The following is a 24,123-nucleotide window of genomic DNA, read 5'->3' on the forward strand; positions in this document are numbered from 1 at the left end:
TTCCAACCAGAGAAATCAATGGCATGGTTCCTAGCAGGGCGATTGGGGACAAAGAGTTAGAATATTGATACTGAGTAAAATATACTGTTGTAAGACTCTCTCACTTTTAAGGCCGTTTCATGCAAAATGAATTTCCTTCATGGATATAATTCCCATGTAAGAAAACTGGGTGTGTGCCCAAGGACCCCATTATAGAAATACATTGTGTACTCTCAACAGTTCTGTAAGGAAGTGATATTTATGTAGGCAAATTGTCTTGTGTGGAGTTGCCCTCAGTTGTTGTAGTACCTGTGTATAGGTAACGTTAGAAAAGTGCAAATATGATATTGCTGCCACTTCAAGCAGTGGTAAGCAGCAGTCATAGTCAGTCTGTCTGTCTCTCTCTCTGTCTCATGGTAGTAGGAGGTGGGGCATCTTGCTTCTTGGCCGATGGTGCAGAAAGAGGCTGCCCTAGTAATTTCCCCTAGCTGCTAGAAGTGCTCCTTCTCTCCCTTTAATTGCCTCCTTCAGCCATGTTTAATTATAGGATAAGAAGCTGAAGTTAATTTCTTCAAGCTAACTTCCCTCAGCACCTCCCCACAATCACCCCTTTCCAAGCTTATAAGGGTCTAATCCTAAGCCAGGGCCAGCTGCTGCAGCCCATTACATAGGTCCAAAGTTCTGCTGAACTTAGCCAATGGTGTGTGGCCTACAAGTGCACTCCTGAAACAGACAAGGAGCGGCATTCAGAAAAGCCAGTGGGTAGAAGAGACACAAATTGGCTACTGAGCCAGTAACTGAGGCTACATATGTTTGTGGGTTGTTGTTTTTCTAAAACACTTTCTATTTCCACGATATAAGAGTGGTGGGATGGTACTAATGAATGGATCTGAGGGTACCTGAAACTCAGTACTCTATCTTGTGTTCCATTACAGGCAAAAAGAAGGCAACACTTTTTGACAGCCAGGCTCCCATCTGCCCCATTTGTCAGGTCTTGCTTCGCCCGGGTGAGCTGCAGGAACACATGGAGCAAGAAATGGAGAAGTTAACACAGCTCAACATCAGGTAAGGACAGCCAGGGTCTTTACTAACCCATGTACGACCACAAGCATCAGTGTGCATAACCCCAAGACACAGCTAATGTGGGTCCCATCCCTCTATAGTCAGTGTGGCATGTACCAGCTGAGCAATCTAAAAATTTGTTCTTGTATACCTTGGTGAGGAATGTAACTCTTACTGCAGATTTTTAGAACATTAAACTACCGGTATCTGTGTACTCTTCTTTTGAACATGTGTCTTCAGTCCTAATAATCAATCAATCTGAGATGCTTCTCCCACCCCCAAAAAGGAGGAGGGAGGAAACTTTAGGTGTTGCAAAATATTCCCCACCAAGGCTCTCAGGCAATGTTATTTTCCTGATTGATCATACCACACAAGATTTATTGTGAGTGCAACACATTTTTGGAGATTCTCAAGGGCACTTTTTAAAAAAACAACTTTGATACACCAGGTACAGAATTAGGTAATCTTTGGTAATATGGTATCCTGAGCGAGCACAAAATTTGGTGCCCCAAAATGGATCTTCTCAATTTTGCACCTCCTCAGCTCGCTGCCCTTTTGGGGGAGAACTGCTGGCACTGCCCTAAATCCGATGTGGGGGACACTGGGAATACTTCACTAGCTCTCAAGCTGCTTCTCTCTGTAGCCAGCCCTGCCTGCATTGATGTCTCTGGTGCTGCTTCACTGGTTTCAGGGAAAGCTCCACGAAACTCCCAGCATGCATTTTTATCTCTTAACCTGTAAATTCCATACTGGCCTAGCCTGCCAATGAAAATGAAATTGAAAGGTTTGAAATCTCTGATCCCCTCCCCCTGGCTTTCATCGATTGCAAAACAAATGTATGATCTTACCAATATGGAAAACAACACTGCCAAAGAGTTTTGGTGGGGAATTACTGCCTCTCCAGGTTCCCCCTTTCGTGACTCCTATGAACAGCAGCCTCCTTTATTCAGGTATTCTTGCCTCCCCAGTGCAGCAGAGAAGAGGTTAAGCATGTGGACACAAAGGTGGAGTCGACCAGCCCACCTCCCAGAGGCTGCCACCTGCCCTGAGGCTGCCTCTCCCTTGCCTGCTGCTGCTGCTTTCACCAGCGCAGCAAAAGTCCTCTGTGTTTTTTTAAAAATAATAATTGCATTTTAACTGCTAGCAGTTATTTAGGAAATCGCTGCAGCCAAGGGTTGGCAGATCCCTGGCCTTCCCTTAATAAAACTGCAGCCTGGGAGAGAGCGTGTTTATTTCAATTATTAATGAATTCCCCGGTCATTAAAAGGTGAAGAAAGAGATCAGGCTGCCGATGGCAGCAAGGTGATGTCATCAGGTGGCTGGGAACAGTAGGAAGCAGAGAACAACCAGGTTTTGGACTGCCCAGCACCTCAACAGACCACCCCTCAAGGTTCGAAAAGAGGGCCCAGCTTAGCCTGGAGTCTTTTCTCAGTGTAACAAGGGGGATTATTGGACACAGGTGTAAGGAACCAGTTTCCACAGGGTATAAAAAGAGGGGCCTACTGAATCCAGGCTGGACCAAGACCTCCCAGATCCATACCGATGTAGGATCCAGTACCGAGCCAGAATCTGCCACTTCTCAGATGGGAGGAAAGAGGAGTGTGGGGGGAGGCAACAGCCAAGTCATTTATCCCATGTGACACCCGGTTCCCTTGTGCGCATAATTTATGGTGTAATTTGGGCTGCATCCAACTTAATAAAGGGCCACAGCAAATTAACGAACAGGTTTAAATGAACAGAAGCAATTAGTGCTCAGAGGAGCCTGTGGAAAGAGCGAGGCTAGTCTTGGAGTGGAGCTGGCCGAGAGCAGCCTGTGGCTGGCGTGAGGCAGGGAGGTGGGGGGGAGGTGGCGTTTAATGGGAAAGGAAAGGAAACACTAAATCATAAAGGCTGACAAGGGCCATTGTGGGCCAGCTGACAAATGAAAAAGAATGGCATTATTCCTTTAAATAACCACGGCAGTTAAAGGGGGAGACAGCTTACTCCTAGCCCTTGCCCGCTAAGGCTGCATGCATGGGGAAGAGCAATAGCAGGGTCTTTATTAATTATTAACTAATGACTCCTACCATGCTGCAATAGATAACGCTCAGTCTCCTCTGCAGATCAGGCCCCAGGGGCTAATCACCAGCCCGCTGCCGCATCCTGCCCCAGCCTGGCAGTGGGAACAAGCCACCTTAAATGTCAGGCTGCTTTTGTGTCTCATGGGAACTGGGGTTCAGGGCTTCCTTGCATAGAACATGGTATATAAACATGGCCTCTTACATGAACTTGCCCATCTTCAACACAAATCTCACTCTGTGTGTGCGTGCGTGTGTGTGTGTGTGTGGTGCTTTGTGTATTCAAGATGGTGGCACCATCCTTCCAGCTTGTGACCCTGGACACAGAAAGACTTGTGAAACAGAAGCCATCCATAATGAGAAAGGGAAGCTAATAACCAATCTCAAATAAGCCAATAAACTTGAAAATAAAATGTAGGCTTATAAATGTGATGGGCTAGAGTACAGGAGCCCAACATACCTCTCTGCCAAACTCCAGTCGTTACCAAAATGGCCCAGCAGCTGTTACTAATCACTGTGGTATGGGAAAATCATCCTGGGAAGTGGAAGAACCTCGCTTGCCAAAGGGAAGGATCATCTTCTTTTTTTACAGGGAAGATGTGCCCAACCACAGATTGTTGTTTCAGCTATTAAATAAACATTAGGGTAAAGGAAACCTCCTGTGGTGTGGGATGAAAAAAGCAGCCTTCCCTGGTCATGGCCACACAAAGAATGCCCTGGCCCATATTGTCTTCTCAGCAGGGCATCGGTGTGAACACTGCACAGTAAAGCGATTTGGACATTACTCAGAAGCATTTAACTCCAGTGTTTATGAAAAGCACCAGTGGCTCCATGGTTTGTGGCCTCTAAAGGCTTGTTTACACAGCCAAAAAGATTTAGAGGTAATGATTCCAGGGTTATCATCTTGAGGTAACAACCTTTATCTGCATTAACAAGGCACTGGGGGATGTTACAGCTACATCTCCTTACTGGTGTTACTCAATAGATGGCATTTTCTCACCAGAGATTATGACTTCACTTCAATTTACATGATATTTGTTTGTTTTCTCAGTTATGACTTGCCTTTCTTCCATCATGGAGCCCCCATCCTTTCACGAACCAGACTCAGATCTGTTTAGCTGCAGTAACGTTACTGTACCATATGCCTTCAGACCATGAATTGGATGGTGCGTTGAGATTCCTGTATTGCAGGGGGTTGGACTAGATGACCCTCAGGGTCCCTTCCTACTCTACAATTCTATGATTCTATGTCTTGGACTTGAGATGTGTAATCGTAGTATCTTAGAACAAAAGAGGAGAGTTGTTTCTATTTTTAATTGAGATGGCTGACTCTGTGTCACCTCACTTCAGTTTCTAATTCAACCCTTGCTTGGGTGAGCAAATCATTTTCCATCCCCAAACAACAGACTTATCTGTTACAGCAGGATTTGTCCCCTCTACCAGAGAAAAATAAATTCAACCTTGGCTTATTTGGGACTTTGTCATGAACTTTGAATGACAAACCTTCCTCTTCACACATGCCTTACTTCTTTTTGTTAGTTTTGCTTTAATTATCTCCAGAATTAGCACTGTCTCGTTTTGTAGATCCAGTGTAGGAACACTCTAGCAAGGCATTTTTTAAACCCTCAACAGGTGTGAAGCAAGTTGCAGCTGTCTCACTGGCCATGTAGCCCAGTTGCTTATTAGAATCTGAGCCAATTGGCCACTGCAACAGCTTTGCCCTTGCTCCGGCTATGTACACCCTATGCCATTAAAGCACATCTGAAACACATTCTTTCCCCTCAAAGAGTTACAATCCCAGTGAACCTTAACAAACAACAGTGTTCAGAATTCTCTGAAGAATGTGCTTCGAATTTGTTCTAAAGGTATAGTGTTTGTACACGGCTGTTTATCCAGTGAATGTGCAGTCTGTTGTATTTGTGCCTGATTGGACGTCCTGCATATTTTTGAATGGGAGGTGAACTGGAGCACAACGGTTCCTCTGAGCAAGGCTATCCTCTGCGGGCTGAACAATGAGTGAAGTGCATGTGACATTGGTAGCCCGCTTTAGTATTGCCCAATAGAGGGGAAGTGGCTGAATAAGCCCTAAAAAGAAACTAGATAGGCAACTATCCAGAGTGTTTTAGTCTGAAGGAATCTTGCTGGGGCAGGGGATTGGACTATATTGCCTCCAATTATATTTCTAATATTCTTTAATTTAAAAGCCGTGCCTAGCACCTACCTTGCCACAAAATGTTGCATCTATTTCCAAAACTGCCCTGTAAAAGTAAGATAGAAGCTTGTTTGTTTTTCAGAAGGACATGCCAGCGTGGACGGAGTTAATCCCCTCCAAGCCGAAGCTTGTAGTTTTGTTTTCTTTCAATTTATATCCTTCGCTTAAAAAGGGAGGGAGGAGGGGGAAGAAACGCCCGGCAGGTGACATATTCTAAGAGGGAGCAGCGAAATCGTGTTAACCACTTCAAAATCTCATATATTCAATCGGCCTCTGGCAAGACATCTGCCTAATGTTAGCGCTTAAATATCCTTTTCCATTTTACATGCATTCAAGTCTCATTTGAGTGAAATGAAACGGTATTATTAAAGGGAGATTTTGCACAAATGGCCTGAATTTGACATGTCAAGTTCAATGAGGCTGTTACATATGTAATGCTGAGAAGGGGCTCCGAGGCTCCTGGCACTTGAAACAGCGCCAGTGGCTCAGAAATGAAATTTGCATGCAGCCCTTTCTCTCCCCACCCTTCCACTGCCTCCCACGGAATGCCAAGTAGCTGCTCATGCAGTACACAGCCCTGGGTTAGGATCCGGGGACAAGGGACAGTGCCCCATGGTGAAGCACTGAAGGGATCTAGATGCTGGCCCCCGAAGCTCTATAGTTGACTTAAGATAAAACATTAAAAGAATCGCTGTGTTGAAAGGTGCCCCAGCTGCCCTCTAATCTGCCTCCACCCAGCCACCCAGTTATGGCAGAATCCTCTGGATCCTTTATGCAACTCTTGCAAATGGCCTTTCAGTCTTCTAATGTAAAGATGATGAGATTCTACAGTGACCTTGCTTATTTCCAATACATTTGCACATTTAAGCAATATCCAGGCATGTCTAACGTCAGTACCCAGCTTTATCAGCACCTAGCGTTGGCAGGTTCTCATGAATTGCTAAGGGCCCACTCAGCCAAGTTTCCAGTCCTGATGCAAATCCCAGTCTAGCTTCCTTCCAGCTTTCCAGGTGATCAAGAGACTAGTGAGAGGCTGCACTCAAGGATAATGGAAGTGTTTGAGCACTCTCATTGGAGAGAAGCGACTTTCATGGTACTTTTCTCCTTAGAGAGGGGGTGGCACAAAAACCTGAAGCCCAAGCCCTGCTAACTCCCCACCCGCCCATCTGTTCTATTGCTGCTGAATTAAAAGTGAATGGGAAGGTATCCTAACAAAGCTAGCTAGCACTGTGGTTTTCTAACACTCACTGATTCAGGCTGTGCCACCTGCACTGATCCTACAGGTTCATTTTGTAATTGTGGATTAGCACAACCTGAACAGTTTATGAGTGCATTTGCACTGATTCAGCATATCTAGTGCTCAGAAAATCTTTTGTGTTAATAAGTGGCCCTACCATTTAACCAAAATCTGTGGGTTTTATTTAGTGTAGAATTAAGCAGATAGTTCTCTCAGTGCAAGGATTTCTCCTTGTTCAGTGAAACGATTCTCCCCCGTTCCTCCCCCAGCATACTCCCTAAATCTGTTCTGGGATTTCCCCTGACACTCTGGAGCAGATTTGGGGATGGCATGGGGCACACAGAGAGAGGAAGAGAGGGGGGATTGTTTGACTAGTGCAACTACTTCACTGAATACCACATTGTTCCTCTACATCACAACACATGCAGGACGTTTCTTATTTAGATAAATGGGTCATGATGTAGGACAGAAGCTGAGAGCTTTGAGATTCTGTAGGACAACTAGATCCATAGTATGGCTGCATCCTTACATCAGGGATGGGAAACCTATGGCCTTCTAGGTATTGCTGGACTCCAACTCTCATCAGTCCCAGCCTGCATGGCCAGTGACCAGGGATAATGGGAATTGTAGCCCAACAATGTATGAAGAGCCACAGGTGCCTCACATATGTCAGGAATCAGGAACCTTAGGTGGTCTGAGATTAGTCTGCTCGTTTATTTTTGCTGAGCCATATGTATGGAATGCACACCCAGTGCTTAAAATCCTCCTTCCTCCTGTATCAGTATTTTGGTATAACATTGCCAACACCCTCCTATTCCATTAGCACTATTATGCAGACATAACAGGAGAAAGTAGAGAGAATGAGATAAAAAACAGGGCTCTTCCAGATAACCAGTGTACTGAGCATTCATCGCATGCACGCACGCGCGCACACACACACAGTTCTTTTTTCTGGGGGGAAGTAGGGGTACACATTCCCCTAAACATTTTGTGAATCTAAGTTTGGCCTCATTGAGGGGCAGTATTTCAATATGAGTAGGAAAATGAGAGTACCCCTAAACATTTTTTAAAGAAAAAAAGCACTGTATACACACACACACACATCATACAACATCACTATTGAGCATTCAGTTTGAGCGAAGGTTATATAGCATCACCTGACATTGCCATTATCTGACACTCTAAAGTGTATTTTCCCATCGCTTTACTTACCACAAAAAAATTATGTGGCTGTTTTTTGGAAGTGAATTTATTGTGCAAGAACTTAAGAGCACCAAATCCACTTTAATTGTGCAATCTAAATTTACTAGTATATGATAGAATCATACCTGCAAAATTGTGACAGTCTGGAAGTGGCCACACTGAGTATAATCACTGAGCTCAGTCTTGAGTTCAGGTAAGACACTCCAGTTTGAAATATGGTGTTTTCTACCCTTCTGTAATCATGAGTTGGGTTGATCCACTAGGAACTCACCTACAGGGAGCTTATGACAGGTACCACAAAGTTCCCTGGGTAATCCAGCAGTTGACTGCGCCAGCCCTCTTCAGAATCCTCCTGAGAAGCTAATCCTCAAGAGGTGTGCAAGATGTAATCCTTTCCCCCCAATAAGAATAAATGGAGTGCATAAAACATAAATAAGTCCCATTGTCACATGCCATGCATCAGGGTCACTGCTCTCACCTCTTGGCTCTCCTAGATTTACACCCAGTGACATAAACCGGCCAGGCAACGCACTGGTACCTCCAAAGCAACCAACACTCAGGTCTTACAGAGCTTCGAGCGAGGGAGATTAGAGACATTTATGAGCGAGGGCCTTTTTTCTTTCACAAAGCTCCATTGAAATACATAGTAAATCTCTCACCTTAAAAGCAACCTGACAGCCAAGCAGAGATCTAAAGAGACAGTGACTAGCCAGCATTACTCTCAGTGAGAATTAGACCCCGGTGGCCCCCCATCTCCCTCCATTCGCTAACTTTTTCTCATTAGTTTCCCTTTGATTCCCCCCCACCCATCAGCTTTTTAACATTTCATCCTCTCTTTCTTCCCTCTTCTCCTCCCCCTCCTTCCCATGGTATCATGGCGACATCTCCAAGCCAAGTACTTTTAATTTCGCCTGTGGCCCTTGCTGACACCGTGGATATGCACAGCAAGTTAAATTCCCGCCTGATCAATAAAGCAGAAGCCGTGTGTCCGACCGGTCGATACTTTTTTATCTGTCTTCAGCCCAGTCCTGCTGATGACAGGCCTCTTGCGCATTGCCAAAGACACTCAAGGGCAACCGGGCTTTCAAAAACACGAGCACTTTAAATATATATATATCATTATTATTATTATTATTATTATTTTATTATGTTTATAATCCCCTCCAAAAAAAACCTTTAATATATCCCTATAGGAAGACGGAAAGCAGTTCACAGTGTTTGGCCTTTGCTTGAAACATTTTTATGATTTATCTTAATTTTTAATTGAAAAAAAACTTGTGAATTAATTGATTTCTGGGGCTTGCCAATTAACATTGTAATTGGGTGCATGATAAATTCTGAGGCAGTGTAATTTTTTATTCTTGTCACCAAGAGGGGCTTGGTGAGGGCAGCTTTTTTCTGCATGTCCCCTTGCATAGAATGTACTCTACTTCCAAGGTACAGCCTTGCTTACTGCTACCAGCTTCTTCAGAAAGAGAGTTCAGTAACCTTTTCAGCTTTGCAAAATGGGATCTCTCAAAGGCGTAAATTCATGCCTGGTAGATCTGAAGGAGAGGGCAGTTCCCTCACAAGGTTCTTTTCCTTCTAGTTTTCCCTTCCCATTCCGCAGCATATACCTAATCAATGCTTCCTCCATTCAGTTATGGCTTAGAAAAGTGAAAGTCTTGAGTTGTTGCTCCTGAAGTAGTGTTGCCCAGTTGCAACTCTGGGAATATGCATATACCTTTGGATCTCCCAGTGCAATAGCAAATGAGGCAGCCACAGCTTATTCCATCCATTCTTTCTCTGCACACTTGGAGCCCTGCTTGCCAGCTGGTGGGTAGAAGAAGGGGGGCAGAAAGACTATGGCTACATTGCCTCCCACTTTTTGGAGGTGGTGGGGCTTCAAAATATATGAATATTTTGCAGGACACAACCTGGCAATACTATCTAAAAATAAGTTTGGCAATGGAGAGAAATAGAGGTGTTGTCAGGGCCTGGCCATTATGCTTTGGTAAGGGAATATGCATCACTCTGCTATGTAACATTTGAGTTGGCAGGTGGAGGAGATGCCCATCTTTAAAGTTTAGAGGATACTTGTGAACCATCACCCAATTGCTCAGGTTAAAGGCCCTTTTCCCAGTCTCATTCATTACCCATTACTCAAAGACCCTGTAGGCAGAACAGAAAGAAGAGGTGAAGAGGGTATACATAAAGAGGAATGGAGAGTCAGCCCTTTACAACTTTCAACCAATAGAAGACTTATCAGCTTCTGCATAGTCCAGTGCTGTTAGCTGAAAGGTAAATGTTACCAGAACGCCACTAGCGAGATACGGCACCACAAACCTGTGTGTGGCACAACATCATTGGAGTCCAGCAGAGTCCACAAACTGTGCATAGACCAATGCTATCACTAAACCTAATGTGGTTTAGTCTTTGCCTCATCGCTAGTTTATGTTCAGTGCAGATGAAGATGAAGATGGTTAATTATTATTAATTTTGTTTAGGAATCATTTAATTTATTAATCATTCCCATATATAAAACATAAAAACACAACCCCTGAGTCGGTCACAACTGGACCTAATGGTCAGGGGTCCCTTTACCTTTTTACCAGCACCTTGAACCTATCTCAGTAGCTAATTGGCAGCCAGTGTACATACAGGTGTACATGCAGTCAATAGGTTTTACGTTGATTGCTTCAGCCTTTGAAGGCATCCTACTTTCAGTGGGGAAATTGACAGTTATGCTGTAGTTAGCTACTGTGCCTTTATTCATGAATATGTCAGCCTCTCTCCAGACTTAAGCTCATATCATCAACTTTCATGCTTCTCCATTTTCTTGGGTACAGGTATGCTACCTTTAGAGTGGTGTATGCCCAAAAGAGTGTAAGTGAATGTTTCTTTTTCAAAAGAAAAGGCCAAGTAATTTTTACTTTGTGTTGAGTGTGGCCATCTTTTACAAACTCTTCAGCTATGCCTCTGTCAACATCCTGTGGTTTTGACAGGATCCTGATACGCAAAATTTGCAGAGGAAAAGCTTTTTCTGGCATAGATATAAGTTGTTGGAGGAGCTTCACCTCCTTAATTGCTGTGTCACAGGCTTCTATTATAAGCACAGGAGCAAGAGGAGTTTGTAAGCATGGCAAGTTGTTTTGTGTTGTGATTTCAAACTTCTGTTCTTGACAAGGGAGCAGAAGAAGAAGAAGAGTTTGGATTTGATATCCCGCCTTTCACTCCCCTTCAGGAGTCTCAAAGCGGCTAACAATCTCCTTTCCCTTCCTCCCCCACAACAAACACTCTGTGAGGTGAGTGGGGCTGAGAGACTTCAAAGAAGTGTGACTAGCCCAAGGTCACCCAGCAGCTGCATGTGGAGGAGTGGAGACTCGAACCTGGTTCCCCAGATTACAAGACTACCGCTCTTAACCACTACACCACACTGGCAGATGATGCTGTGGTCTAAACCTCTTGGGCTTGCTGATCAGAAGGTCGGCAGTTCAGGTCAGCGTGACAGGGTGAGCTCCTGATGCTCTGTTGCAGCTCCTGCCAACCTAGCTGTTTCGAAAGCATACCAGTGTGAGTACATAAATAGACGAGAAGGTAAATGGCGTTTCTGTGCACTCTGGCACATGTCACAGTGTCCCGTTGCACCGTGCTGGCCACATGACCCAGAAAGCTGTCTGCGGACAAACTCCAGCTCCCTTGGCCTGAAGCGAGATGAGCGCTGTACCTAATAGTCAAGATTGACTGGACTTAACCATCCAGGGGTCCTTTACCTGTACCTTTACCTTGGCAAACTGAATTCGTGCCCTGCCATATTTGCTATTGAGATGGGTCAGAGACCTGATTGTGACATTAGTGAAAATGGAGACATGGTGTGGTATTCAACTAAGTTTTATTCACAGAAGACCCATTTAAATTAATGACCATGATTAAGTTTGGTCCATTAATTTCAGTGTGTCTACTCTGAATAAAATTGAGTTGAATACTACCCATGTCCTCTGTTGTTGCACCTCTTCAGTACTGGGACATTGAAGCTTGGCCTAACTTTGTGGCTGAGATTCTGAATGTGACTGAGCTTGAACTAGGCCTCAGAACACAAAAGTTCAAGCTCCACCACATTCTCCCTGTATGACATTAAGTGAATCTGGCAACTCATCTGGGCCTCTGTTCCCCATGTGTATAGAAAGGTTAATAGAGGTTGTAATTTTAAATTTGTCAGTGATTGTGAGGCCACTTGAACATTTAGTTGTTGAAGGGTGCACCATATGATGAGCAGGTAAGCTAACAAAGTGAACCCAGGTGCCCTGGTGAAGGGCAGAGTAGGGAGAAGCATGGGCAGCAGAATAGATTGGGCAGCTAAGCTCATGGAAAATGTCTCTAAGTTTTTTCCCCTGCAAGCAAAATTCAACTGTAGGCCAGTCCTTTTGGTGGATCAAAGCTACCAGCTGGAGGATAATTATTCCCCCATTACAGCTACAGTAACAAAGATCAGTCTCCACATTCCCTTCCCCCCTGGCTTGTATCTTGTCTTTATTTGTCAGACTGGCTTTATGTTTCCCCCCCTCCTGTCGTTTTCTTTTCTGGGAAGAGTTAAGGAGCTGAATTTGTTGGGTTTCAACCCATAAGGAAAGGCAAAACAAAGCGGAAACCAAAATATAGCCATTTGGTTAAAAGAAAACACACACCCATGTTTCCCTTTACAGTGGTACCTCGGGTTACAGACGCTACAGGTTACAGACTCTGCTAACCCAGAAATAGTACCTCGGTTTAAGAAATTTACCTCAGGATGAGAACAGAAATCGTGCGGCGGCGGCAGGAAGCCCCATTAGCTAAAGTGGTACCTCAGGTTAAGAACAGTTTCAGGTTAAGAACGGACCTCCAGAACAAATTAAGTTCTTAACCCGAGGTACCACTGTACTTTATCACTGAGTTGATCTTATGGTGCAAGTGGATTCTTGGATTCATGGATTCTTATCCTGAAGCTGCTGTGTACAAATCGGAGATTACTGGCTATCGTGAGCTTGTGCAAGTGTTACTTTGTGTGGGGTTCCCCCACTGATAAATATAGTGCAGGCTAATGGTCACTGGTCCTCCTGATTTACAGGTTCTTGGTTAGGGTTGTAACAAGAGGGCAAGAGATCACTATGGCCTGATTTTAGTGTGGGCAAGTCAATTGCTTGTATTGGAGTTTGGCTGCTTCAGCAGATGTACCATTTCTACCCTGCTGCTGATGTGGGGAAGTGCCAAGATGAGTCTCTTGGGGCTAGCATTTGCTTAGCATTGAGTGCCAAGCTTTTTAAAGTCTACCCCATTCCCTGCAGCACTACCCTCCCATTTTGTGAGGGTAGATTTGTTTTCTGCTTAGTTCTTTGATGGTCAGGTGGTTGCTCTCTCCAACACAACTGTGCTATTACTATAGTAATTCTACTATTACTATTATTATTTATCAAAATTTCAATACTACCCTTCATCTGAAGATCACAGGGTGGTTTACAGTATAAAAGCACAAAAATGCATAACATTATACAGTAACAAACAAAAGCAATAACCCCTCCCCATAGACTTTCTCACTGTAACAGAATTGCCTGTGCTCCAATGTGTGGACTGACTATTCTGCTATTGTCTCTGAATGGTAGAATCAGTGCAAGGATAGAAGTGTGGTTGGGACATCCATTTACTTACTGTTATAACAAGCCCTCAGAAACCTTTACTCTACACTTTCTAGGCAGAAATCCCAAATAGCTGTTTGCTGTGATTCAGTTTTAAAGAGCAGATTTTTTGGGGAAAGCTCCAGAGCAAAAAAAAAAAGGGTGTGTGTGTGTGCTCGGACACAGAGCTTTAAAGTGTGGACCTGTTCCTGGAAAGAGCGGAGCAAATGGTAAGTAAGGATAAGCCCTAAGTCAAAATGAGTAGATGCTCCCTCTCTAATGTGGAGGTCAGGTGGAACTGAATTTATTGAGAAAAAGCTCCAATCCTAGCTCAGACAGCAAAGCACAGAGGCTACACCTGCCTTAGTACCACTTTCCAGGCAACTCTTACTTAAAGCTTTGGGTTGTTTCCAAATAACTCATCAGCCCGAGGATTTCTGCTCATGCAACAGAATTGCCCCTTTTTTTGTGTGCCCCCCGTTCCCTTCTCAGATCTTCTGTGGGTGGTTGGGCAGAAACCCAGAACAGATTTAGGAGGGCCTGGGAAAGGGAGTTCCATTGTGCAAACAGAAATCTTTGTGCTGATGAAATGAGCTAGTTGGATACCTATGGCTGTACACCATGAAAATATAACAGGGAAGGATAGCAGGCGGGAAAGAGAAGGGTCGTTGCTCAGTAGAGGAACACATGCCTTGTGTGCAGTAGGTTACAGGTTCAATTCCCAGTATCTCCAGTAAGAGCTGAGAAAATATTCCTGTCAGAAATCCTAGAAAGCTGCTGCCAGTCAAAATAGAGTCTGTACTGTCTGTCTCAGTACTGAGCTAGATGGGCCAATGATTTGACTCAGCATGACAGCTTCCCATATTCCTATGCATCTATATATATATATTTAATACAGATTGCTGTCAGATTTTTAAATACTGCCTGCATTCATGAAGGCTATAAATGAACTTATTTTATATGGAAGTTTGTGTCAAAGCAATGGAACCAACCAACAAAACTGCATGTTCTCTGCTAGTGTCCCTCATTTCATTTAGGTTTGAAGCACATCCATTATCAAACTATAAGCCAGGATGATTAACAATTTTACATTCATGCTCATGTCATCCTCAGATTTTATTTGGGCTTCTGGGAGGCTGGACTGAAGAAAAGTAAAAACAGACTTTTAGACCACTTTATGTTTTATCTAAAAGTGGCAGTGTGCAGACTCACTGTACTTATCCCCATTTGGCAAGCAATATTTTTCTCTCATGTTGGAGCATTTTCCCAGTGACTACTAGCTGATATAGGCCACATACACACACACACACACACACACACACACACCAAATCCCTGCTTCCTTCATGTTGAGCCTTCCCATGGAACAGTCACTGATTAAAAGTGACATTTAAAATTTCCGGTTTACTTTTTCACTGCCTCTGTTTATTGCCTCTCCCCCTCCTTCCCGCACACACACACACTTCATATGGTTGAAGCCAGCTCACTGCCCCTATTCCATTGTAGCACCTTTTGCTATTGGATGTCATTGTGTAAGCAGTGCATTCCAAGGTAAAATGTTGTTATTCCAAAAAGGAATTCTTATCAAGAGGCTTAATTTTAAACGCTTCTAAAACCAATAAGGGGACGCAGGTGGCGCTGTGGGTTAAAGCCTCAGCGCCTAGGACTTGCCGATCGAAAGGTCAGCGGTTCGAATCCCTGCGGCAGGGTGCGCTCCTGCTGCTCGGTCCCAGCGCCTGCCAACCTAGCAGTTCGAAAGCACCTCCGGGTGCAAGTAGATAAATAGGGACCGCTTACCAGCGGGAAGGTAAACGGCGTTTCCGTGTGCGGCTCTGGCTCGCCAGAGCAGCGATGTCACGCTGGCCACGTGACCCAGAAGTGTCTCCGGACAGCGCTGGCCCCTGGCCTCTTAAGTGAGATGGGCGCACAACCCCAGAGTCTGTCAAGACTGGCCCGTATGGGCAGGGGTACCTTTACCTTTACCTAAAACCAATAAGGTAGGCTGCTATTAAGACGCTGAATGAGGTGTCAAGAGTTTCACTCACTCACTTGGTGTCAGCTGGAGCTAGGAAAGCTCATGACCTCTTTAAAGCAGATGCTTCAGGATAACCCTCAGACTGCCCGGTGTAACGACTCGCTTAACACTGGGAAAGACAAGGTGTGAATGTCCATGTTCTATGCATATTGATCATAATTTGGATATAAGGAACGGTTTTATACTGAATTAGGCTAGTGGTCCATTTGCCCCAGTAGTGTCCACTGCTCTTCAGGAAGACCAAGTAGGGCCTCTACAAGTAGAGCTATCAGATGTCAGGCAAGACTTGGGAAGGGAGTTCATAGTCGTGCATCTCTAGATAGCTGGGACTCTTGTGCCATTGACAATTTAGAACACACTTTTAATTAGTTTGTAGAAAAGCAATCAAATTAATGTATTTTTTTAACAGCAGAAAATGAGGTCCACTCTAGATTGGAGTACTAAAAACTATATTTATTGCATGAAAGAGAGCAAGTAAGATGATGACTTATGTGGACCAAGTGGTGATCATAGAAGCAGAAGTTGCAAAGGTCCCCCCCCCTCAAGATTAAATATTCAAGAGGATAATAGATTGTTGAGTTATTGTATAACTCCCATTCATTTACATGTGGTTTCTCTTGGAGAACTTACCAGTTGACTTGCTCTTTGCCAAATATTAAATTACTCTTTGCAGTCTGAGTGTTCAGGATCAGTTGTGTTACAATCTCAGTAAAAGTGTGATCCTATGGCTTTGGAATGACATCCTGGGGGCCATAGGATACAGCAGATCTTCTCCACCATTGGTAGAGAGGGAGGTCTGCCATCAGAGAGGGACCCCAGGATGCTTCCTTATAGTGGTGGCAGAGAGCTGTGTTGTTGGTACTCCAATAACAGAAAGAACAAGGGTGTGGGTTTCCTGGGCACATTGGGGGAAGCTTTGGATTCAGTGGATCTAAAGCTCCCTACTGGGCATGCCCTTGGAACAGGAAATAATGATTTCCCTCCCATTAGAGTCTATAGAAGTGGACGCAGGTGGCGCTGTGGGTTAAAGCCTCAGCGCCTAGGACTTGCCGATCGAAAGGTTGGCGGTTCGAATCCCTGCGGCGGGGTGCGCTCCCGCTGCTCGGTCCCAGCGCCTGCCAACCTAGCAGTTCGAAAGCACCTCCGGGTGCAAGTAGATAAATAGGGACCGCTTACCAGCGGGAAGGTAAACGGCGTTTCCGTGTGCGGCTCTGGCTCGCCAGAGCAGCGATGTCACGCTGGCCACGTGACCCGGAAGTGTCTCCGGACAGCGCTGGCCCCTGGCCTCTTAAGTGAGATGGGCGCACAACCCCAGAGTCTGTCAAGACTGGCCCGTACGGGCAGGGGTACCTTTACCTTTTAGAGTCTATAGAGCTTTCCCCACCCTCTGCTGATGTGAGCCCAGCAGGGCTGGGAATCTGGTGTTTCTTCTTCCCCTCCCCAATAGGATTGCTTTGTAAATATGTGCTTCTGCTTCATAACAGATGTGTTTGCAACATAGCCAAATACTAACACATAGATTTGTGTGTAGAAAGTGGATCAACATGGAAACAATAATTTTTCTTAGAAATATGCAAAGCCCCAAGAACGAAAATCTTACCCACAAACTCCCCCTTAGCCTCATTAGGGGATGATAGCTATTCCCCATCTGTTAATTCCTGCCTCTTTGTGATCTGCTGCTGCCTAAAAGGGGCAAGTAAGTTGTGCTATCATAATGAACTGGATAAACAATTCCCCAAACAGATTAAAACTAACTGTAACTTGTAAAGGGTGGGAGGATGGGGGGTATGTAGTAATTATATTTTATTAGCTAGCAAAGCACCATTTTTTGCTTTCAAAGGATAATTCTATGTAAATCATCTTAATTAGAAGTGTCAGACAAACCTGTGAAGATCATAGTTAGCAAGTAATTTCCTATGTATGGGTTATAATTTAAACCACATGGATCGCTCGCTGTGTGGCAATATGCTGGCCATGAAATAATGTGGGGAATGTCGGTTGAGGTTATTACTATGTAAATGTGTGATCATTTCAGACCGCTCCTGACTTGCTTAGTGATTAAAGAGAATTCTGAGGTCTCCAAAGATTGTGCTCTTTGCAAGGGCCTGGAGCAGAAAACTTTAAAAGGTGCTGGAAAGTGTTTGAACTTTAAAGGTCGTGATTTCCCTTTTACCATTTTTAATTTGCCACCACTGTTTATGGGAAGGAAGGTTTCTCTTTGCTTATGGCCTCTCACTTTCCCAACCATCAGGCTAGCGATTAATGATTTGCTCTCGGAAGGACTGGACAAGAGAGAGTGTTGCCACTTTACACAATACATTTACCTATGCACATAACTTACCTGTGTGTTTAAAAACACGATCTCTGACTTGGTTCTTTAATCCCAGAAGAAAATGCTGAAATGGAGGCGTCAGCCTGTTCTGGGTTTTGTGTTCTTATAATGAAGCAACAGATATGCAATACTTTTAGGAGGAATGGTCCCTTGGCCTGACCTGGTAAGACTGTATTAATGCACTGAAGTGTGACCCACAAAAATCACATTCTAATTCTCTAGATGAATTAATCTGGACTAGTTACCACTAGTTAAATGATCTTCAGCATGTGCTGTTACTACTGAGAGTAGAATCAGAAGCACTTATACTCGTCCTCAGTGGCGTAGCGTGGGTTGTCAGCACCCGGGGCAAGGCAAGTAATCTGCGCCCCCTAACCCGTGGATTTGCACCCCCTAACCCTACCCCTACCCCTAACCCTAACCCCCAGATGTTGCGCCCGGTGCGGCCGGCCCCCCCTGCACCCCCCACGCTACGCCACTGCTCGTCCTCAAATATTGTCAACTTGCTTTAACTGTGCTCATCATCTTGAGACCCTTCTTTGTGTGCCCCCTACACAAGAGGCCTGGAGGGTGGCAACACAGGAGCGGGCTTTTTTTCTCTTTCCTTTTGGTTTTCATGTATCCATGTGGGGTGTAATGTTTGTTTGTTTGTTTGTCCATTCATTTGTAAGTTGCTTTGGGTTGCCCTGGGTATTGAAGCAACTAATAAATTCAATAAATAAAAATAAGAATCATTCATTTCCTCGCTGCATCATGGAAAGGAAGAATTGGTTAAATACCATAAAGCATATTTAACTGCCAACATCATAGGAACCACATTCCCTTCTGGGCAGTCCTCTGAGAGCCACATGTCAGTGTTGGTCAGGGCCAGAGGCAAAAGTGGGCAGAGCAATAAATGTGAAGGTAACTTCTGTATGGTAGACTAGTTTCTTCACACTCATGCATCTCTCTCTATCCTCCATCCAGCCAAGAAAAAGCCCTCAAGGAAGGTGCAAAGCAAGGCTGGTGAGGGGTGTGTCTCAGGAGGATGTATAACCTAGGGAGAGTCCTGAGGGCTATAGAGAGAGGAATGGTGGGCCACCATTGTTCCCCTGCCCTGAGGAGAAGTGTATGGTGTCTCCATGATTACAAATTTTAAAAACCACTTTTGACAATCAATTAGTAAGGATTGGTTCGAAAGAAAGAAAATAGTACAAAGAGAGCAAAACTAACTGGAGGGGAATGATGTTAAGTAATGGGCAATCTAACACTGGCTTATGCTGGCCAGGGTTTTTTGCCTTTTTTTGTTTGGGTGGCTGCTACTTTTTAAAATCTCTGCTTTGGCTTCCCGGCAGACATAGTTGAGGGACACAATCCTGGTGCCTCCCAGGCGAATGAAAGAGCTGTGAACCTGGCACACCCATGACCGCCTCTGACTCAGTCCCAGAACACCCAGTTTGGGGGGCTCCCCACAGTGAAAACATCACCAGTGAATCTAGGGGTTGCAATTGCTCTCTAAGTAGGTAAATATCTGCAGTGCAACTATGCAGTCCCAAGTGATTATCTTCATTCTCACACATGCCAACACACACAACACACTTCCCTTTTGGTAAGGAATTGGATAACTTGGCCTCCTACCTCCCTGAAGCATGCACAAAAGACCAGCTTTTTGCCAGTGACCCCAAAGAGTCACATCGGTTGCTATTGAGAAGGGAGGTAGAATTGAGGTGGAGATGACTTTTGGTCTTCAATTTTTGAGGGGGCTGTGATTGCGACAAAGAAGCAGTGGTGGCATGGGAAGCTTTGCAGTCCCCAGGAGCCAACACCTTCAAAATACCCTCCTCACTTCGTTTTTCTACACCCAGCCATCTGCCAACAAAAGGCAGATTAAAGCTAGCCAAATTCAATTTCTACTCACTGCTGCCACAGCTCGACATCTGGGGCTAAAGTGTCCCCGACAAAGCGAACATGACAGCCACATTGCTTTTTTGTCACATCCAGTAGCATGTTGATCTTCTAAAAGTCTCATAAAAATTTATTGATGTCTCCCATATTGCTGTGATTGGGAAGAAAAGTGTGTGTGTGTGTGTGTGTGTGTGTGTTAATGCTTCTAGAATAGATCTGATTTGATATGTCTTGTTCTATTGTCAGCATCTGTTTAGCAAGGCTTTTTAATACTTTCTGGCTGCCGATCAGTCATCCCTAGCTTGGGATGCCGACTTGCATACAAATTTTATTATTAAGTACAATTCCTTCTCTCCCCACTATCCTCCCCCCCACACCACCCTCCCCTCTACCTATCCACCCATCCATCCATCAACCCCCCCAAGGCTAAGAAGAGGGACCTCCAGCTGTGGGAGCCCTGCAAGCGCAAGACATCAGCTTGGGTAACATATTTCAGAGCCCCATTTTTGCCTGTTGCAGGTGCTTTGTATCAGTAAATCGAATCATGGGGAAATCATTTATTTCCTAATGCTGTTTGTGGCATGTTAGCTGGAGAATTTACATGAGAGAGATTACTTTAATAACCAAAAAAATTACAGTGCGAGGTCTCCCCGCCCCGTCGCCTTTGAGATGTAATTGTTTCAAATTTAACCTGTCTGGAGTGAGGGTGAAAGGCATTATTAAATCTGAAGCATCTTGCTCCAGGGAGGGCGGGGAGGGGGAGGATCACCCTAGTGTGAACCTCCTTCCAGCCGTTAAATAGAAAGGGAGTGAAATTAACAAATCAACCAAGCAGAGAGAAAGAAGGAATTCCTACAGCCTGGAGAAAGGCCCTTCTAATTTTAGTAATTTGTCTCTCTTTTCTCTGCTCCACATTCTCCTCCTGTGACCCAGTCCTGTGTGATACCTAATGCTCTTCATTCCTGCTAGCGTCTCTGTACATTAATTTTGTTCAAGGACTGAGATCCATACTGGACCAAGGGTCTCAGGGAAAATGTGAACTGCAGAGAAATGTAACCATTTATATTTAGAAATGTAATTCCTTATCAGGTATCCTCTGACTAATAGGGACTGTAATCAGTGACAGAGCAACAAGGCAGTGTGTATGAATGACTGCACCCAGACAGGGTTATACCAGGAAGGTGCCTGTCACATCAGCGTCCCACAGGACGCTAACTTTGCAGCAGGATTTCTGGTCAAACAAGGTGGCAAGTGCTTGTAGAGTTTTCAACCAGTTTCTGTGTCCCATAAGCAGTAGGAGCAGGTGGTAATGTGAGACAAGTTATCCACAGCACAGCTAACAACTTTTCTGCATGGCAAGTAGGTCTCTTAATGGTTTCCCAAATCACCTGTTTTTTTAGCACTCTTTGGTTTCAGTTTCACCCCTTTACCTGCCTCTCCTGAACTGGGCTGTGGTTTCATCCAAGATCCTGTCTTACCCAACATGGCCAGTTCAAGAAGTCATCAGGGTTGGGAATTTGCCAGGGCCCAGAACCAGTAAGGGGACAACTAACTGAAAGTGAATGCTGCCACTTTGACTGTCATTTGCTACTATGATTGGCTAGGTTTGGAAGGGACACTAGAGCAAACCCTTAACTAAGTCAAGGTGTTTTTTGTGTTTTTTTTAAGAATCTGGCTGTGATTTGCCAAGTGTGTATGCCATTAGTTCTGACTAGTTTGCATGCCTTGCTTCCTTTTGCCCTTCAGGGCTGTGCTTTAGTTCTCCCCACCCCCTCAACAGCTTAATCAGGGTACCATAGAGCTCCCTTTGTGCATCCACTCTGCAATGTGGTAAAGTGCTACCCTTCGCTCCAGTCACTAGGTAATACCACTGCTACCCTGTCTATGAGTCTTCTTTAAGCTAGTGGGTGAGCAGCCTTTGATCTTGGGAATGGGGGGATTGCCAGCAAACTGACTCCACTTGCCGCTGGATGCCAGAGCCAGCCTAACCTCTTCTTATTCCCCGTTGGCACAAATATTTGGAGTAAGTTACCTGTCAGCCTGGCTCATGGGTCACAGGCCATAGAGTGCCTTCCAATTGTTTTGCAAAGCAGTGAAGCCACTGCTGCAACTACAGCTGGACTGCTCACAATGGCAGGTTATGAGGGGAGGATAATTGGCTTTGGAACACCCTGTTTTGGGGTTTTCTTCTGGCCTCCATCAGTGTGGAAGAGGGGACAGCATGAGACAGGCCACATATACAGGAGCCTTGAGAGATGTGGTATTTGGGGGCAATTGTTGCTTTGCCTAGGTGAGAGAAATTGGCAAGATCTACTCTTGGGTTCCTATCAGACAAATGTAAGTTAAGAGAAAGCACTGCTGTGGGGGAATGCTCGAGGTATGTCTATCCAATCTTTGAGCAATGGAGTCTTTGGTGTAAGAAGAGTTGTGAATGGATGTGTAGTGGTTTGGGCAGGCCATTGTAACACGGGCATGAGAAACCTCCAGACCATCATGCCTCAGAACCAGATCATGGAGGTCTTTGCAGCCCATGCCCCAACTTAATGGTGTGCCAGCTGCCTCACTCCATGCTCTGCTTCCAGTTTGGTTGCCTCTCTCCCTCTGATCTTGCTGTCCCTCATTCTCCTCTGCAAAAATGAATGAGGAGAGCCAAAGAGAACAAGGAGAGTTATTAAAGGGCCCTTGTCCAAGTTGCCCAAGAAGTATCCAGAAGCTGGAGCCAGTCCAGTTAAATGGCCATGGTTTCAAATTGCAACACTATGCGTTACTTCTGTTTATGATACTTAATGGTGTATTTTCCCATAGGGCCAGGCATGGGACATGGAAAGCTTTATTATGGGACATGTCCTAGTAGACATGGAAAGCTTTATTATGCTACAGGAATAATGTGGGTGTAAAAGGCAGGTGCACTTCAGAGCTTCTGTGATACCTAGAATATGATTTTGGATACAGGAAGTCAAAGTTATATCCTTGCTCAGCTTCCAAGTTGACAGGGTAGCACTGAGTGTCACTGTCTCTCAGTCTAATCTGCCTTGCAGGGTTTTTGTGAGAACACCATTCCTGCTCTGAAGAAAGGGTAGGATTCAAATGCAATATATAAATAATAGAGATAGAAAGTTGGGTACAGTGTGGTGGTGATGGTCTTCTGTGTGGAAAGTGAGTTCCTAGTTGTCTGGATCTCATCATAGAGGGCTTTACAGCACCAAACCCCCCCCCCTCCCCAAAGGTCTGAAAAGTCTTACCTTGTAGAATTTATCTGCCCAATTTCAGTATGGTACTGATACTCTTCTTTTCTCTCTTGACAGTAAGAACTCTATATTGAAGGATGTCATGGCTCCAGGTACTCCCAAGGTAAGTGAGCCAAATTTGGTCACATATTGTTTTCCAATATCCTCCATGCCCCTACAAACACTGTTTCTTGGTCCTATTTGATCTTCCTTTCATAATCTTCATAACAGTATGTGGAATCAAACAGTTGTCTCATCCTGTACACAGACCCTGAAGTTCCCTGGGCAGAGGACAGTCACTTAAGTCTTTATTTCTGCATCCCTCTTTATATTAGTGCCTCAATATGTAGTGGGCATGCTTAGAACCCATTGCAAAACCATTTCAGCATTCTAAAATACTTCCAGATTTTACTAGAATTGGCCTTTGGGTCCTTGCAATTGGAGATTAAATCATCTTAACTTGTGACCTTCACACTGGGTGCTCTGGAACCAGAGACACTAGTTTGGTGAAGTGGATGTCTGCAGCAATTCTATCTTCTCTGTCTCCAACCTCCATCTGTAATGTGTTAGGGGTGGGGTGTGATTAGCTGTGTCTAAACAAATGTGTATGTGGTGGCAAATGCAGGGTCATTGCCGAATAATGTAGGAAGTGGCCCTTAGGACCAAGCAGAAAAACTTTGTAGGTTGTTGTGTCACCTGCTGTCATAGGCTACTAGTAATGTGTGCGCCACACCCTATGCAGTGTGGTCTTAGTGCTACTCTGGCAGATCATGAGCTGCCGTTCCTGATTCAGAAACAAACATACACAGCAGAAGCAGGAATGCAAGTAAAAGGGAACACATCAATTAAAAATCAAGAATCTTCTTATTCGCCTTTGTGCCTCACAAGGGAGTAGGAAAGAGCAGCATGAAAAGTAGCTCTTGTACTGTGCATTTTGGTTGTGCTCATTGCTGGATGGTGATAACTCATCTGTCCCAAACACCAAGCCTGAGGAGGCGTTCAATAGGCAGATTAGTTGTTTGGAAGTAAATATAGAGAGTTAGAGACAGTCACCAGATAAGGAAGAAAAAGGCCTTTTCTCCCAGCAGGGACTGAGCCTTTGAAGCTTCAAGCAACAAAGAATCCCATTTGCTTTGAGTGAAGGGATTAAGGCAGGATAGTTGAGGGGTCCTGTGTAACCAAGATCACTTGTCTGCTGTCACCACATGGCGTCCCCCTCCCTTCACTCTCCCACCATCACCTAAGAACGTTAAGAAGAGGGGGCTTTTGA

At 44.7% G+C, this 24,123-nt stretch overlaps 1 protein-coding gene across 12 annotated transcripts in view; it reads left to right on the plus strand.

The window, feature by feature from the left end:
* Nucleotides 1–24,123, plus strand: part of RNF220 (ring finger protein 220) — a 345,317-nt gene that overhangs the window by 215,145 nt on the left and 106,049 nt on the right. For 7 of the 12 annotated variants that reach the window (XR_013839873.1, XM_079980326.1, XM_079980329.1 and 4 more), the window contains 3 exons: nt 915–1,044; nt 20,052–20,108; nt 22,932–22,977. Coding sequence is in view for 11 of the 12 variants with exons in the window: in XM_079980326.1 (XP_079836452.1) it covers nt 915–1,044; nt 20,052–20,108; nt 22,932–22,977 (233 nt within the window). In the remaining variant the exon portion in view is untranslated. Of the gene's footprint in view, nt 1–914; nt 1,045–11,237; nt 11,303–11,979; nt 12,006–20,051; nt 20,109–22,931; nt 22,978–24,123 lie in introns of those variants that run through there. The other 5 variants (XM_079980323.1, XM_079980327.1, XM_079980328.1 and 2 more) reach the window with 3 other exon arrangements.

This window comes from Podarcis cretensis (genome assembly GCF_951804945.1).
Source record: "Podarcis cretensis genome assembly, chromosome: 6".
NCBI classification, from domain to species: Eukaryota; Metazoa; Chordata; class Lepidosauria; order Squamata; family Lacertidae; genus Podarcis; species Podarcis cretensis.